Source organism: Petaurus breviceps, unplaced genomic scaffold, assembly GCF_028583685.1.
Source record: "Petaurus breviceps papuanus isolate PSGF00001 unplaced genomic scaffold, PetGlider_PUasm1.0 139, whole genome shotgun sequence".
In the NCBI taxonomy this organism is placed as follows: Eukaryota; Metazoa; Chordata; class Mammalia; order Diprotodontia; family Petauridae; genus Petaurus; species Petaurus breviceps.
The window spans coordinates 10,859,999-10,877,093 of record NW_027185697.1 but is presented as its reverse complement, the minus strand read 5'-3'; the positions used below and the strand labels follow the sequence as shown (position 1 = coordinate 10,877,093).

At 46.4% G+C, this 17,095-nt stretch overlaps 1 protein-coding gene across 1 annotated transcript in view; it reads right to left on the bottom strand.

Moving 5' to 3' along the window:
• Positions 1–17,095, bottom strand: part of DYSF (dysferlin) — a 235,687-nt gene that overhangs the window by 70,221 nt on the left and 148,371 nt on the right. The window contains exons 31-34 of the mRNA XM_069067342.1: positions 12,874–13,055; positions 12,240–12,380; positions 11,812–11,841; positions 9,906–9,935 (exon numbers count right to left, since the gene is read on the bottom strand). Of these exons, the coding sequence (XP_068923443.1) occupies positions 9,906–9,935; positions 11,812–11,841; positions 12,240–12,380; positions 12,874–13,055 (383 nt within the window). The remainder of the gene's footprint in view (positions 1–9,905; positions 9,936–11,811; positions 11,842–12,239; positions 12,381–12,873; positions 13,056–17,095) is intronic.

Here is a 17,095-nt window from a genome sequence, read left to right as displayed (position 1 = left end):
AGAGACAGAAACAGAGATAAAGAGACAGAAATGGAGACACACAGAGAAGTAGAGACAGAAACAGAGACAAAGAAACAGAAATGGAGAGACAGAGAGAAAGACAGAGACAGAAATAGAGAGACACACAGAGAGGCAGAAACAGAAATGGAGAGGCAGGAAGAGAGAGATTTTTTACATGTGAGGCAACGACTGAAAGAACTTTAAAAAGTCATCACTGAGCAGGAGCCAATGCCCCCAGATGTCCTTCTGCTGCCTCTCCTCCCCCAGCCTGCCCCCCCACACACACACTGGGTCCCAGCCCAGGCCTCCTGACCCCAACAGGTCCAGCACTCAGAAGGAGTTACTGGATCAATGTACTGATTTGGAATGAAAAGGGGAAGAAAACAATGGAAATGAGCAGAGAGGGAAGGAGATTTACTAGAACACATACAAAGTCAGTTAATCAAGCCAAAGCATTTATTAAGCACCTACTATGTGGCATGCACTGTCCTAAGCATTGGAGATATGAAAAAATAGAAAAGAGGGTCCCTGCCCTCAAGGAGCTCCCATTCTAGTAGGGGAAACAGCATGCAAACAGCTAGGTCCCTACAAAGATAAGAGTGGACAGAAGGAAATCTGAGAGGGGAGGACATTAGAGTGGGGGGGAGGGGACTGGGAAAGACCCTCTGAAGAAGGTGGAATTTGAGCTGAGTCCCGAAGGAAGCCAGGGAAGTCTTGAGAAGGGAGTATTTCAGGATGGGGGGGGGGGGGTGGAGGGCACAGCCAGTACAAAAGCTCAGCGTCGGGAGATGAAGGGTGGCGTGTGAGAAGCAGCAGGAAGGCTGGTGTAACCAGATGCATGGAGGGGAGTAAAGTATGCTGTGAAGGGCTAATGAGGGGGGAAGATGCTTCTTACAACAGATGGGAGCATGAAGGTTCCATAGTGCAAGGCTACCTCCCACCTACTCTGTATATAGCTGCCTGTCCACAGCTGTTTGCATGCTATCACCCCCATTAGAATGGGAGCTCCTTGAGGGCAGGCTCCTTGGCTTTTGCCCTTTTTTGTATCTTCAGTTCCTGGCACATAGTAGGCAAATTCATTTATTGATGGATTTTATTGATAGATGACAAAGTGCCCAGCATATAGTAGGAGCTTAATAAATGTTGGTTGATTGAAGACATTTCTTATTGTATACTGAGTCTTTTTCCCATCATAAATACAAAGATCATCTAATCCAGCCCCCTCAGGTTACAGGTAAAGAAACTGGGGCAGAGTGCTGAAGCTATTTGTCCAAAGTGAATTAATTAATTTGCAGAAGTATCAATTAACTAATCATTAACATTTATCTAGCACCTACTATATGCGGGGAAGGCAGCTAGGTGGTGCAGTGGGTAGAGCCCTGGGCCTGGAGTCAGGGAGACTCATCTTCATGAGTTCCAATCAGGTCTCAGACACTTCCTAGCTGTGTGACCCTGGGCAAGTCACTTCACCCTGTTTACCTCAGTTTCCTCATCTGTAAAATGAGCTGGAGAAGGAGATGGCAAACCCCTCCAGCACCTCTGCCAAGAAAACCCCAAATGGGGCCAGGAAGAGTCAGACACGACTGAAAAATGAATGAACAATCACCCCTAATGTGCTCGGAATTGTACTGAGCTAAACTCACATTCGAACTCGGATCCTCTGACTCCAGGTGCACAGGGTCTCCCACCTCCTACTCCCAAAAATCAAAGCCCAGGATGTAGCAAAAGGAAGCTGATGGATGAAGTCAGAACGGGGACCAGAGAGGCCTGAAGCCAAACACAATGCTTGTAATAATTCTCTATACTTGGTGATGCATCATTTCCAGATTGTCTCTTCACAAGCCCTCTGTGACCTAGATTGGGGAGGGATTATTGTCCCCTCGGACAGCTGGGGAAACTGAGTCTTGGCTAAGTGACCTACTCTCTCCCTCTTGAAATCACTTTGTTTTAATCTGGGTTGTTTGTTTGCTTGTCTTTGGTCTGGACCTTGGGATTCAACTGTGAGGAGCTTCCTTTGTGAAAGATCTCTTCAGCAGCGCAGATCACTACTCATTTATAATGGGCTCTCCGGGTTGTTTGTGATTCTCAGCTAAAAGATTCACTTTGTACATGCGTGTGTGTGCACATGTTTGCATTCTCCCCCCACTGCAGGTCCTAGAGTATAAGCTGCTCGAGGGCAGGGATGATTCCGTGTTTGCCTTCATGTCTCCAGCAGCTGGCCCACGGTAGGCGTCACAGAAGACTGGGTGAGGACACTGATCGGCTAAGAGGCTTGGGTCTCACAGTTAATGCGCGGGTATCAGGGACGGACGGGATCTGAACCCAGCGAGGTGTCAGAATGGACAGAGCTGAGCCTGGGGTGCAGATGACTTGGGTCTAAACGCTGCTTAAGATATGTGCTGGCCACACCTGGGCAAGGCACTGAACCACTGAACACCTCCGTTTCCTTTTCTCTAAAATGGGGATAACCACATCTGCCTCCCAGGGTGGGTTTGAGATTGTGGGTCCTGTCAGTCCTGTCTGACTCTCCATGACCCCATCTGGGTCTTCTTGGCAAAGATGCTGGAGTTCTTTGCCATTTCCTTCTCCAGCTCATTTTACAGATGAGGAAACTGAGGCAAAGAAGGTTAAGTGACTTGCCCAGGGTCACACAGCCAGGAAGTGTCTGAGGTCAGATTTGAACTCAGAAAGATGAGTCTTCCTGACTCTAGGCCTGGTGCTCTATACATCGCACCACCTAGGTGCCCAGGGTGTGAGGATTAAATGATACAATATTTGCAAAGCCCTGAGCACAGTGCCAGTCATACAGTAAGTGCTACATAAATGCTCTTCCTCCTGACTTCAAGTCCATCTCCTCTAACTCTGTATTTATTTGTACATATTCTGCACTAACTTAAGCACATCCATCCACCACAGGGACTATTTCTGCTTTCCTTTTATCCCCAGAACCCAGATCCAGCTCAGCTGGGGTTCTCTCCAACTCCTTTCCACCCCTGTGCCCCTGGGAGAACACAAAAGGCCCAGAGGAAGCTGCCCCCAGAGGTGCTCCAGTGTGCCAGCGAGCCCCAAGGACCAGCTTCTTTCCCCATCCTAGGTCCACGATCTCCCCTCAAAGGCCCAGGGAAATCTCAATCAGTCAGAAGCTGGTGAAGTTGCCCATTTGCCGACATCACACATTCCTGTCTGAGTCTCCTTACTCTCTCATTAGCATCCAATCTGGTCCCCCTCTCTGGACCTCTTCCACATTCAGGCATTCCCTCCCTTCGTGGCCCCCTGAGGGCTCAGGAGTAGCAGGGTCCCTTTAAAGAGGAAAGTCCCACCCCAAGCACCTTTAAAATCTGCTGTACTTTACAGATACGCAATTTGCTCACAATATCTCTGAAACCCAGACGATGGTGGGTTGGGGGCAGGGAGGGAGAGGAGGGGAAAGGAGAGAAAGTACCGTTTGGATGAGGCCCTGGAGGAAGAAGGCGGGTGCACACAGCTGGAGAGCCAGGCCCAGACAGGGAGGAGGGCAGGAGAAAACAAGCAGAGAAGGCAGTTAGAAAAGCCCACAGCCCGGTGCTGGGCCAAGGTCATCACTCCCAGGGAGCCGGAGGCTCTGGGAAGCTTCCCCTTCCCACCTGATGCTGCCCCAGAACCTTTCAGACTTTTGTGTCCTGACTCTTCCTCTGCAAAGAGGAGTGTTGGCCCAGATGGCCCGGAAGAGGCATCTCCTTACCTTTCACGGATGATGAAATGAGGTACCTAGCCCCCAGTCACACAGCTGGCGAGCATCTGACCCCAGCCCTTCCTGGCTCTGAGGCCAGCTCTCAGGCTGCTTTGCCAGGCTCCTTCTCAAGTGCTGTCCACATGCAAGCTTTTAGTATTTCTTGACCTGAACTGCATTTGTCCTTTACAGCATCATTCTCTCTCATCTTCCACCAGGCCAGACTCACCTCTACTTCACACTCCTTCCTTCCCCTATAACAGCCTTGGCTCAAGAACATTTGATGGCTCCCAATGCCCTCTCTATCCAGCCCAAATGCCTTTGCCTGCACTTCAGTGCCCTCCATGATCAGGATCAATTCATCTCTACAGTCCCTCCTGTTGCAGCCAAATGCATCCCTTCACCATCCTCTGCACACTCTGTCCTCTGGGGACCACCCCTGCTAATGCTGCTACCACCCCCTTATACAAACAGACCCTGCCCGCCTTCCTCAGATCAAGCTACAAGAATTTATTAAGCACCTATCATGTACATCTTTAGATATGAGAGATGTCCCTTCCCTCAAGAAGCTTACGTCCCACTGAAGGAAAACGTGAACATAGAAGAGTAATGGAGAAGGGGGGAATAGTAAAAATTAGGGGATTAGGAAAATCTTCCCATTGTAGAATCTGGACTTTGAAGGATGCCAGGGGTTCTGAAAGGCACAGAGGAGGAAGAAATGCCTGCCAGGCATTCTGGTCTCTAGATTTAAAGGCACAAGTTTGGGGAGCAGAAAGTAGGCCTGTCTAGCTGGAACAGACTCCACAAAGGGTAGAGATGCCCTCAGAGGCTGCAGCCAGACTGGACTTTACCCTTGGGGCACTGGGGAGCCACTGAAGATTTTTTGAACAGGTTAGGAAGTGGTCAATCACTCCAGTATCTTTGCCAAGAAAACTCCAAATGGGGTCACCAAGAATCAGACACGACTGAAAACAACTGAACAACAAAAAGTAACGAAGTCAGACCTGTACTTTGGAAGTTTGTTTCAGAAGCATTGTAGAGAATCGATCGGCCGGCAGAGAGAGAGAAGGCAGGAAGAATAGTCAGTAGTCAGACAAGAGGACAGGGAGGCTGGGGCTGGGGTCGTAGCCCGTGAGTGGAGAGGAGGGGACACCTCCCCCAAATGTCCCACCACATCCCACCATCGTGACAGCCAACACCAAACCATCATCTTCCCTCACCCCGCCAGCTTTCATGATTCTTATCAATGGAACAACCATCCTCCCCATCATTCAGGTTCAAAACTTTGGAATCATCTTTGATTTTTTCCTGACCTACTGAGTAAGCGCTGACTCTGGCATTCAAGGCCCTCCCCAGCAGACCGATCTACCTGTCCAGCTTTCTTCCAAGCCGCTTCTTGATACTGTCTATCTTCCAGCCCTGTCATACTCATCCAAATCCCCAGTTCTCAGGCTGCTGTCTCCCTTCTCAGTGCCTTCACCCTCCCCTGAACCTGCCTCAATGATGGTGTCCACCCCCTACAGCTCTGGGAGGGCAGTGCCTGGTCTGGTCTCTTTTTTATGGTTACTCTTTGCCTAAGACAGTTCCTTACATAAAGCAGACATTAATATATGACAGACATATTAATGTCTGTCAAATTAACTTGTCTCCCCCATTGACCAGGAGATCTGATGTTCTACACAAGCAAAAGAGACCTTCCCCATCACACCAGGGTTGTCCTGAGGGCAGGGTCTACATCTCCCGCCTCAGAGCCGGTGGTCCTTGAAAGCAAGGTCAGCCAAGAAGCCCCTGCTATGAGCCTTGACTGTGCCCTGGAGCACTGGAGATGCAAAGAAAGATAAAGGACAATTCCTGCCCTCGAGAAGCTCACAGTCTAAGGGGGAGACCAGATGTAAGCAAACATGCACATCAGACCAGGGACATACTTTTAAATTTAATCTTCATCATTAATATTTTTCTTTAAGTCTAGACAATCAACAAGACAATAAATCAGTTCCCTGATTTGTAACTTGCCAATTTCTGAGGTGCAAATGCTCACATGGGAAATTTAACAATCAGCTGTCACAGCTCTGCAGCCAGAAGGGACTTCCAAGGTCCCGTACTCTTATTTCATAGGAGGAAACAGGCCCTGAGTGGTCAGCTGACTTGGGGTCACAGGTCTAGAGCCGGAAGGGACCTAAGAGATTCTTTTCTTCTACCCCTCTCGTTTACGTAATGAGGACTTCCCTAAGATCACACACATAAAAAGTAGAGGAAGCAGGATTTGGATCCAGATAGAGCGAGGGTCTGGAGTCAGGAAGGCTCATCTTCATGAGTTCAAATCCAGCCTCCGCCACTTAGTAGCTGTGTGACCCTGGGCTAGTCACTTCATCCTGTTTGCCTCAGTTTCCTCATCTGTAAAATGAGCTGGAGAAGGAAATGGCAAACCCCAGTATCTTTGCCAAGAAAAACCCCCAATGGTATTGCTAAGAGTCAGAAAGGACTGAAAAATGACCAAACGACAGCAACTTCTAATTCCGACTTGTTGGTTGACCTTGGCTGCCTCTGAGCAGGCCAGATGGCCAGAGGTGCCTGGCTCTCCCTTCTGGGGAGCTCCCGACAATGGCTGCCACCAAAGTGGGCAGGACCCTGTCTGAACACGGAGCCCGGAGACCTCCATTGTCTGTCCCTATCATGCTCCAAGGGCTCATTAGGAATAACATGCTGCTCTAATTCCTTTTCCCAGCAAAACAATGTTTTAAATTAAAGCCAGGGTTGGGGGCGGGGGAGCAGGGGGGCTGGGGCTGGGGGACAATTTAGTAACTTAGAAACTCAATTGCCCAACTTTGTTGTGGAGTTGGGGGGTGGGGGACAGGTGGAGCAGCTCCTGGCAAATTTCCCGAAAACCAAGGTTCTTTCCCACTTTTCACTTGGGGGAGACAATTCCCCAGAGGACCTCCGTCAGCATCTGGACCCCCCTTCCTCCCCATACTTGGCACGCAGAGGGAGAAATGGAGTCTCTCCAGCAGGGCTTTGTCCCTGCCATTGAAGCAAGCCCCTCGGGGTGTAACCAAAGGTGGGCTGGACCCAGGAGGCCAGCCCTCAGCTCAGGACACCTGGCCCCAGGACAGGGTCACCTCCTTTTACAAGCCCTAGAATGAGGGCAAGGGGCCTCCTTCTCCCCCACACTTTAGTGCCCTTCCCAGCACACACGGGGGCCTCAGGAAATCCCAAGTGGAGGCTTTTTGGGGTTTACTCCCTCTGGGTGGAGTGCCCTGCTTTTGTCTTCCGAACAAAGCGCAGTTGGGAGGAGAAGGGGCAGAGGAGAGAGGAGGCAGGCTGAGCCAGGAAGAGACAGAAGGAAAGAATAAGAACCGTTACATGGTAGAAAATTGAAGGGGCCTTCAAGTTCGGCTCCGGCCCCTCCTGGGGACAGTGGCTGGATTTGCAGTGAGAGGACCTGAGTTCAAAACCTATCTCTGACACCTGTGGGATCTTGGGTGAGTCACAATCTCCTGACACCTCAGGTTCCTTCCTAGAGCTGAAAGAGACCTAAACATCAAGATCAAATCCAACATGTCCAATTTACAGATGAGGAAACTGAGGCCCAAAGAGGGGAAGTAGGATCTGAAAAGGAGATCCTACCATAAGAGCTTTCAAGTGGCGGCTAGTTGGCACAGTGAATAGAGCACTGGCCCTAGAGTCAGGAAGACCTGAGTTCAAATCTGGCCTCAGATACTTGATACAATTACTAGCCGTGTGACTTTGGGCAAGTCACTTAACCCCAATTGCCCTCAAAAAAAAAGTAAGAGCTTTCAAGCTAGGCTAGTCCCATCCCTTCATTAACAGATTAGGAAACTGAAGCCCAGAAAGGTTCCTTCTCTTTCCTGACTTCCCCAAGGTCAATCAGACAAGGAGCAAAGTCAGAACCCAAACCCAACTCCTCTGATTCCAAATTCACAGTTTGGTTTTTGGGGTTTTGTTCCTTTATACCTTGCACTTAAGGAGGTGCTACATTTCATGAATGGGGCAATGGGTAGAGCCATGGCCCTGAAGTCAAGAAGACACATCTTCATGAGTTCAAATCTGACCTCTGACATGTATTAGCTGTGTGATCCTGGGCAAGTCACTTAACCTTGTTTGCCTCTCTGTTTGCTCTTCTGTAAAATGAGCTGGAAAAGGAAGTGGCAAACCACTCCTTGCCAAGAAAAAACCCAAACAGGGTCACAAAGTGTAGTACATGATGGAAAAAATTACTAAACAACAAAAAAAACATTCCATGGATGGGGACAGGGTGACCTTTATGAAGACTTTAAGAAACAGCTTAACTGGAAAATAGAACACATGAAAGGGAGAAACATGAAATAAAGCCGGAAAGGCAGATTGAGGAGAGTCTGTATTCTGCCCTAGAGACACCCGGCAGCATGACACGGTCAGACTTGTGCCTTAGGGAGGTTGTGTTGTCTGTCGTGTGGAAGATGACTGGAGAGGAGAGGAGAGGGGAGGGAGCCCCTCAGAGGCTCTTACAGTGACCAGAAATGATAAAATAGCACATAACACAAAACTAGTGTCTCCAGACCAGCAGCTCCCCTGGGGCAGGAAATGTGTCTCCTCCCAAGTCAGATTCTTCCCGTCCAACATTCAGCACCCGGCTCTGTCCAGAAAGGTCTCTAGAGTCTGCTGGTTTGGATCCTCTCTATCCCCACTGGAATTAAGTTCTCCAAGGACAGAGACTCTTCTCACCTTTCTTTGTCTTCCAACACTTAGCACAATGCTTAGTATATAGTAAGTGTTTAATAAATGTTGCTCTGATTGATTGAATTGAATATTGATTGAATAATTCATTGTACCCACTTTTTAAAGGAATACATCGTCTTCATTCTTCCTGATAATGACGGTTATCCCCAGAGAATGGAATATCACAAAACCACAGCATTTTGGGGTCAGAAAGGACCTCAAATATCACCTAGTCCAAGAATCCGCCTTCAAACACCCCCAACAAGAGATCATCCCCACTTTGATTAAAGACCTGCATTGAAAGAGAAACTCCTGGTCTTCCACTGAAGCCCATTCCTCTTTGGGAGTACTTGGAAGTTTCTCCTTATGTCAAGCCTAAATCTTTGCAACTCCCACCTAATGCTTTTCCCTCTGGGGACAAGCAAAATTAATCTAACCCTTTTCCCACAAGAGCCCCTCAAACACTTGAAGCCAGCCATTGGGTCTCACCTTTCCACTCTTTTCTTCTCCAGTTCCTTAAAATGGTGCCCTGAAGGCACAGAGTCAAGGACTTTAACCACCCTATTTGCCCTTCTCTGGACACTCCATTTATCAATTTCTTTCCTAAAACATGGTGCCCCAAGGTGAACACGATACTCCCAGTATGGTCTCCAGATGGTGCATCACCAGTTGCCTTTTGGCTAATATCACCTCAAACTCAACACATCTGAACCTGAACTCACTATCTTCTCCCCCAAACCCTCTATTCTTTTCAACTTTCCTTATTTTCAAGGACACTGCCATCCTCCCCTGTCACCCAGGGTCACAGCCTCAGTATCATCCTCAATTCCTCCCTTGCTCTCATCCCACATTTCCAATGTGTTAGCTAATCTTGTCATTTCTGTCTTCACCATAGCCATCACAAATGTCCCCTTCTCCACAGTCACACAGCTATCACTCTAGTTCAGATCTTCATTTCCTCACTCCCAGACTATTATAATAGCCTTGTGGTTTGTCTCCTCGCCTCCGATCGCTCCTTGTTCCAGTCCACCCTCTGCTCAGCACAATGCTTATCACAAAGTCATCACTTAATAAATGCCTACTGATTGACTTATAAGCCAGCCTTTCCTCTCACCTGAAGCAATTCTAACATCCCAGCCTATCACCCTCCTTCCTCTATCCTGCTCTCCCTCCTAGTGCCCTAAGCCTTCCAGCTCTCTTCCACACCTTCCTCATCACTGGCAGAGGAGAATCACTCATTCCTCCTCCAGGAAACTGCTCCTACCTGCACTGGCTATTGGCTTAGCCACTTTAGCCTTTCTGCAGTGTTTCCTCATTGCATGTCGGGGTCCCTGGTCTAGGAGTTTCTGGAGGTCAGAGGCTTTAACTGCCCCTTCTCTTGTCTCTCCCAGGGTGAATCTTACAGAAGGTGCTATGCCCAACCCCTTCTATCCCTAGCTCCCAAAGAGGCAGGCACCTTCCCCTGAGCTATCCAACTCACCTCATCCACGACGCCAGAGATCTCATTTGGCTGTGCCATGTGGGTTGGTTTATTCCATTAAAGTCATGTGATTTTCAGGAGGGAAAGAAAAAGGGAATCAAGAAAAAATAAACCCCTTATTAATCATCATTAACAGTCTTGAATCACTTTACATTGTTTATAACAAGTTTCACAAACATGATCTCATTTGAATCTGAGAGCAATCCACTGAGGTAGGGACTAGAAATACTACAGACAGATTAGAAAACAGGCTCAGAGGAACTAAGTGACTTGCCTGGGGTTACTCAGTCAGTAAGTAGAAGAGGCAGGATCATAACCGAAGTCTTCCAGGCTCCACGTCTAACTCACCAAATGTAACCGTGCTGCCTATTAACACGAGTATCTGAGGTCTTGCCCCCAAGAGAATGCAAGCTATCTGAGAGCAGGAACCATTTCATTTTGTCTAGCATACTAAGCACTTAGTAAATATACATTCATTGGTTGGTTACTTAATGGGAACTCTATCCCCTTAACCCACAATCTAGATGACCTATATGTCAGAAATTAGCTGCCCAAATACGACTCCTTACTCTAGATAAAAGAAAGAAGTTCCTGACCATCAGAAGAAGGACACCTTGGCAGAGGCTGCCAAGGCTAAGGGATGAGGTTGGCCAGTATCACAATCTTGTTTTCTATGCCTTCCCTGGGTTGGCTGTGGCCATCACCCTCTGAGTGTTCTATGTAAACAAAGGCCTTTGTACACAAGACTGTGTAAGGACTGATGGAAAAGAGTTAGCTGGACAGAAACTCTACAAAGGAGATATAATGAAGTATTTAAAATTAGATTTGGAATCAGAAGACTAAGCTGTTTATCTCACCTCTGTCCCTCACTAGCTGTTCCCTAAGTAACTTTAGGCATGGCAATTAATGTCCTTGGGCTTCAATTTTCTTGTCTGTAAAATGGTAACAACAGTATTCATGCCACCCATTACAAAGGCATATTGTGAGGAAAGCACTTTGTAAGCCAGAAAATAAGGTCGCACATGTTCCCTAGGTGTGTGCGCCTTCCTGTGTTCATAGGCCACATGTGTTCCCTGTAGGAATACCTTTTTATGCTTGTTGGGGGTGGGACTTGTCTTCTTTTCCACTCACAGGGCAATAATCTATGGCAGAATGTAAAAGTCTGTCCATGGAGGAGTCTTTCTCACTATTTATTTTGCTATGCTGTTTGATTTACCTTTAAATGAGTGTATTCTCTAATTGACTTAGTAAAAGAACCACACTAATGGGGGCTTAGAAGATATGGATTTCAGTGAGTATACCAAGGACCTGGAACCTGGGGCAGTTATTCTGGGTGACGTAATATTAATGATAATGATATTGATAGTAGCAACAACAGTAATAGGAGAAGACAAATTCCTCAGGGAGCCGGAGCTAGAATGGTCTGGCTGAGAAAAGAGTCAAATCCCCCCGTGGTGCCTGATGGAGGCTCATTTGCTGAGCTGGACGTGGATTCTGTGACTCCTCCGTCCTTCGCCTGTCACCCAGGACAGAGCCAGGAGAGATCTTTTGGGCTCTCCTGATGTCGTGGCTGAGGGAAAGAAAGCCACTGTTCACTCTTTTTTTTTTTAACTTTTTTTTTTTGCTTTTTTGGAGGGCAATTGGGGTTAAGTAACTTGCCTAAGGTCACATGGCTACACTGTTCACTCTTGGTGTTCAGGAGGGTAACAAGACATAAAGGGGCTATGTCCCTGAGGCAGTGGTCCTAGAAAGGTGAGCCTGGGCTCTTGGATAGTGACAGCCCTGCCTGGAAAATATTGGCTATGGTGTTTTTTCTCTCTTTAAAAGATTTTTTTTTCAATTCCATGTAAACAAAATTTTTAACATTCTGCTAAGACTTTTTGAAAAATGAAAGAACTGTGCCTACCTCAAAACCAGGGATGTGATGGATCGCTGGCTATGGAAAAAAGGAGGAAAAAATGTCATTTCTATCCATTCCATAAACCGGAGCTATGAGATGCTTCTCCCAGTTCCCTCCTCCAATGAAATCCTTCCTCCAGCCTCCCCATAAAAATCCTCTCTGCTGAGTGATTTGTCTGACCTCCTTCAAAATGCTACTCAAAAATGCCTCCTCGCAGAAGCCTTCCCTGATAAGGCCCGCCCAGATGCAACAAGAGTCTCCTTTCCCCACTGAGAGGAAGTAACCATGACTTAAGCCCTTGGCTATGTCAGGGCGCCTACCAGGGACAGACCCAGCCAACTTGGTGGAAGGGAGAGGAACCCAGCCAGCATCCAGAGCCTGGGAACCGGGATCTCATCTCCCACTCTGCAGCCCTCCCATGGCCGATGCCTCACCTTCTCCCTCTGGATGAGTTCAAAGGCTGCAAGTAGCTCCCCAGCAGGCCGGCCTCCTCTGAGAATTGGGAACCATGTCAGCCTTGGTGCCTGATGCAGACTCGGTCGGCAGATGCAGCGCCCTAGGTACTCATCAGCACCCTAGGAGAAACACAGGGGAATCCAGCTTTACCAACCATGCTCTGAGTCACTGAAAAAACCAACAAAGACCCCAGAAAACCAGCAGAACAATCCATCTCCCTCCTCTCAGCACTGAGGTGAGGATCTAAGGGGGCAGAATGTCACATGCATCGTCAAATACCATCATCGGATGAGTTGCCTTTTAACTTTTTTCCTCCATTTTAGGGAGAGCTCAATTCTAAGGTGGGAGGGGGTTTGATAAGAAGATATATACAGAAATGACAAACATTATCTCAATTGATCCCCACTATAACAACCTGGAAGGCAGATGGTATCATTACCCCCATTTTACAAATGAGGAAACTGAGGGTGGGAGAGAGGCAAAAGGATTTGGCCCAAGTCAGAGGCAGAATTCAGAACCACATCCTCCTGACTAGCCCCTGCACCAGACCACCTCCTTCCTATCCCAAGGACCTTTGGCTGGGGTGGAGGAGTCAGAAGGAAGCAGACTCACATAGGTATCATGATCGTACAACTCCACCACAATACTGGGAGGGTTCTCTGAGACAGTCTCAGGGTCCCCAAAGATCTCAATCTCGTAGAAGATAAGCGTCTGGTCCCAGGTGGGATTCAGCGTGTTCTTCATCACCACGGTCTTCTGGCTTTGGTGGAGGAAGGAGACGATGGCGTACGGGTCTGTGTCGAGCAAATGAGGAAGAGAGAGGACAAAACAAACTGTGAGAAAGCAGACCTCTGACTCATGTTGGAAATGTGTTGGCCCAATAGCCAGGACTCATTAAAGAGAACCTGGGGCAGTGGGTGAGGCTGCCCACCTGAGTGAGCTCACTGGACTCAGGACCTGCCAATCATCTCTGCAAATGAAAGGACTCAAGAGTTCAGTGGGAGGTCCATCAGGGAGTTCAGTCCCAGATCTGGTCCTTGGAAGTAGCCGATGTGGTAGAGACAGGATCCAGGGACAGTGTCAGAACTAGGGTGGGTGACCCACCAGCTGGCTGCCCCCAAGCGCCTTTGACCATGGCATCTTCTTCCTCAGGCACAACTTACTTCCTCTTCTGTTGTATTCTGTTGTATCCCACTATCTACTGCCTCCTCTCCCAGGGGAAGAAGGTTCCTAGGTAAGGAGCAAGGTTAGTCTCTCTGGGGACAAGCCACCACCTCACCAAGATTCTGCATCAATCCAGGACATGGTGTTCTCTGTACCTATCACCACCAAATCCTGTTCAACTAAATTTATCCAAGATCCAAGAATTCCTGACCATAGTTCTGCCTGGGGATACTGATGCAAGCCATCAAGGCTCCCCCCCTCATTGAACACCCACTCTCCAGTTCCCCTTTCTATGTTGTCTGACCCTGCCAATTAAAATGAACACCCCTCAAAGACAGATGGTCTTTTTTGCTTTTATTTATATCTCAGTATTTAACACAATCCACGGCACAGTGAGTGCATAATATATGCTTTATCTATCCATAATAATAATCACTAGCATTGGTGGAGGGCTTTAAGTTTCACAAAACAGAATGGAGCCAAAATGGCAGAGGAAAGGGAGGGACTCACCTGAGTTCTCCCTCTTAATAACATTAAAACAGCACCTCAGAATGAATTCTGGGGTGGTGGAGCCTCTGGAAGGATGGAGTGAAACAACCTTCCAACCCAAGACAACTGAGAAGGTGTAAGGGTTATGGGATTTAAAGATCTCCCATGTCCCATGGACGTGCTGACATAGCAGAGCAAGAGAAAGTGAAAAGCCGAGCTAACGGTCCTGCAGTTGGCAGTTGGTGGCTGTTGCCTTTTTTTTTTTGAGTTAGGACTCCGGCTGAGCACTGCCAGGGGCCGGAGCTGCTGGGAGCGCTCTTCCAGGACGCTGGGTGGTTGCTGTGAGTGGGGAGAGGAGGACCTTTGCCTGAGGTAGCCTGTTCTGTTTTAAAGGCTTGAAAATGTGGGTGCTTTCTACTTTATCTACCTGTGCCAATGTTATAACTACTCTGATGGCTTTCACTTTCTGGTTTTGGGACTCAGTCTTTTGGTATCTTAATAAATTTTCTAGTTTATTTCCCCATATGGCAAACCTGACGTATTTTGTGATGGATAATTATATCAGCATATTTGTAATCTCTATAGGCATTGTGAATATGGCATTGCTGATACAGAAGGTCATCAGGAAAAGTATCTCTCACTGAGGTAAGAGTGAAGTGTAGTCCAGCCCCGCCCCTCCCTCCCCGGCAAACCAGGCTTTGAGGGTGACTGAATTGGGGGGGAGGGGTCAACTTCCAGAACTCTCGGGCCATAGATGGTAAAGGGGTTGAACAACTGGTCAGAAGGAAATTACAGGGGACCCTTTGCTGGCAACTGGGAGAAAATATGTTGTATCACTCACACATGGCTCTGGGTCACAATCCCAGGGTGAGGAGGAGCACTTGAAGGAGAGGCGCCTTGGTCACAGTTCCAGGGTGGAAAAGAGTGCTTGTGGTCACTCACAGACCAGAGCACAGAACAGCAGAGGAGTGACCACGCCTTTCCTCAGATCATACCACCTTGGAAGAACTTACAGATCCCCAGAATTAGCTCTGAAAACAGCAGCACAAAAAAAAAAAATACAAATCTGAGGCTTGGCATAGTACTCCCTCCACCCCAGAAGAAGAGCCTAACTTTAACGTAAAGTTAAAAGTCAAGAAATAGGTTGGAAAAATGAATAAGCAACAATAAAAAATAACCTAACCATAGAAAGTTATTGTGGTGACAGAGAAGATCAAAATACAAGTTCAGAGGAAGACAACAATGTCAAAAGAGCTTTATCCAAAGCCTCAAAGAAATAAGTGAATTGGTCTCAGTCCACAAAAAAAAAAAGCATTTCTAGAAGAGCTCAAAAAGGACTTTAAAAATCAAATATGAGAGGTAGAGGAAATTTGGTAAAAGAAATGAGAGTGACGCAAGATAATCATGAAAACAGAGTCAACAGTTTGGTAAAGGAGGTACAAATAAATACCGAAGAAAATAACATCTTAAAAAACAGACTAGGTCAAATGGTAAAAGAGGAACAAAAATCCAATGAAGAGAAGAATGCCTTAAAAAGCAAAGTTGATCAAATGGAAAAGGAAGTACAAAAGCTTGCTGAAAAAAATAATTCCTTAAAAATTAGAATTAAGCAAGTGGAAGCTGACGATTCCATGAAACATCAAAAAACGATAAAACAAAATCATGAAAAAATAGAAGAAAATGTGTAATGCCTCATTGGAAAAACAACTGGAAAATAGACCTAGGAGAGATAATTTAAAAATTATTAGACTACCTGAAAGCCATGAGTCTAAACATCATCTTTCAAGAAATTATCAAGGAAAACTGCCATGATATCCTAGAACCAGAGGGTAAAAGTGTCATTGAAAGAATGCACCAATTCTGAAAGAGATTCCAAAATGAAAACTCCTAGGAATATAGAAATGACATTCCAGAGCTCCCAGATCAGGGAGAAAAATATTGTAAGCAGCCAGAAAGAAGCAATCCAAATATTGTGCAACCATAGTCAGGACAGCACAAGATTTAGCAGCTTCTATATTAATGGATCACAGTGTTTGGAATGATATGCCAGAGGGTAAAGGAACTAGGATTACAACCAAGAATCACCTACCCAGAAAAATTTGTTATAATCCTTTATGGGAAAATTGGATATTTAATAAAATAGGGACTTTCAAGCATTCCTGATGAAAAGACAAGAACTGAATATAAAATCTGACTTTCAAATACAAGATTCAAAAGAAACATAAAATGGTAAAGCAGAAAAACAAATCATAAGGAATTCAGAAAGATTAAACCGTTAACATTCCTAAATGGAAAGATGATACTTGTAACTCCTAAGAAATTTCTCATTATTAGGGCAATTCGGAGTATATATAGACAGAGGGAACAGGTGTGAATTAACTATGATGGGATAATATCTAAAAAAAATCAAGGGTCGAGAAAAAGGGACACACTGGGAAAGGGGGAAAGGGAGAGGTAGGTATAAGGTGATAAATTATCTCACATAAAAGAGGCAAGAAAAAGCTTTTACAGTTGAGGGGAAGATGGAGGTGGCAGACAACACTTGAACCTTACTCTCATTCGAATTGATTCAAAGAAGGAATAGCATACATACTCGGGTAGAGAAATCTATCTTACCCTACAGGGAAGTAGAAAGGGAAGGGGGAGGAATGCAATAGAAAGGAAGATAAATTGGGGGGAGGTGGTACTCAGAAGCAAGATGCTTTTAAGGGACAGGGTGAAAGGAAAGTGAGAAGGGTAAATGGGGAAAAGAGGATGGAGGGAAATACACAGTAAACAACTCTGGGAAAAAATTTACAGCAAGTTTCTCTGATAAAGGTCTCATTTCTCAAATACATGGAGAACTGAGTCAAATTTATAAGAATATAAGTCATACTCTAATTGATAAACAGTCAAAAGACATGAATGGGCAGTTTTCAGATGAAGAAATCAAAGTTGTCTATAGCCACATGAAAAAAATGCTCTGAATCACTATTGATTAGAGAAATGCAAATTAAAACAATTCTGAGGTAAATGATAAATATGGGAGAGGACGTGGAAAAATAGGGACACCAATACATTGTTGGTAGAATTGTGAACTGATCCAATCATTCTGGAGCTCAATTTGGAACTATGCCCAAAGGGCATACCCTTTGACCCAATAATACTATTACTAGGTCTGAATCCTAAAGAGATTAAAAAT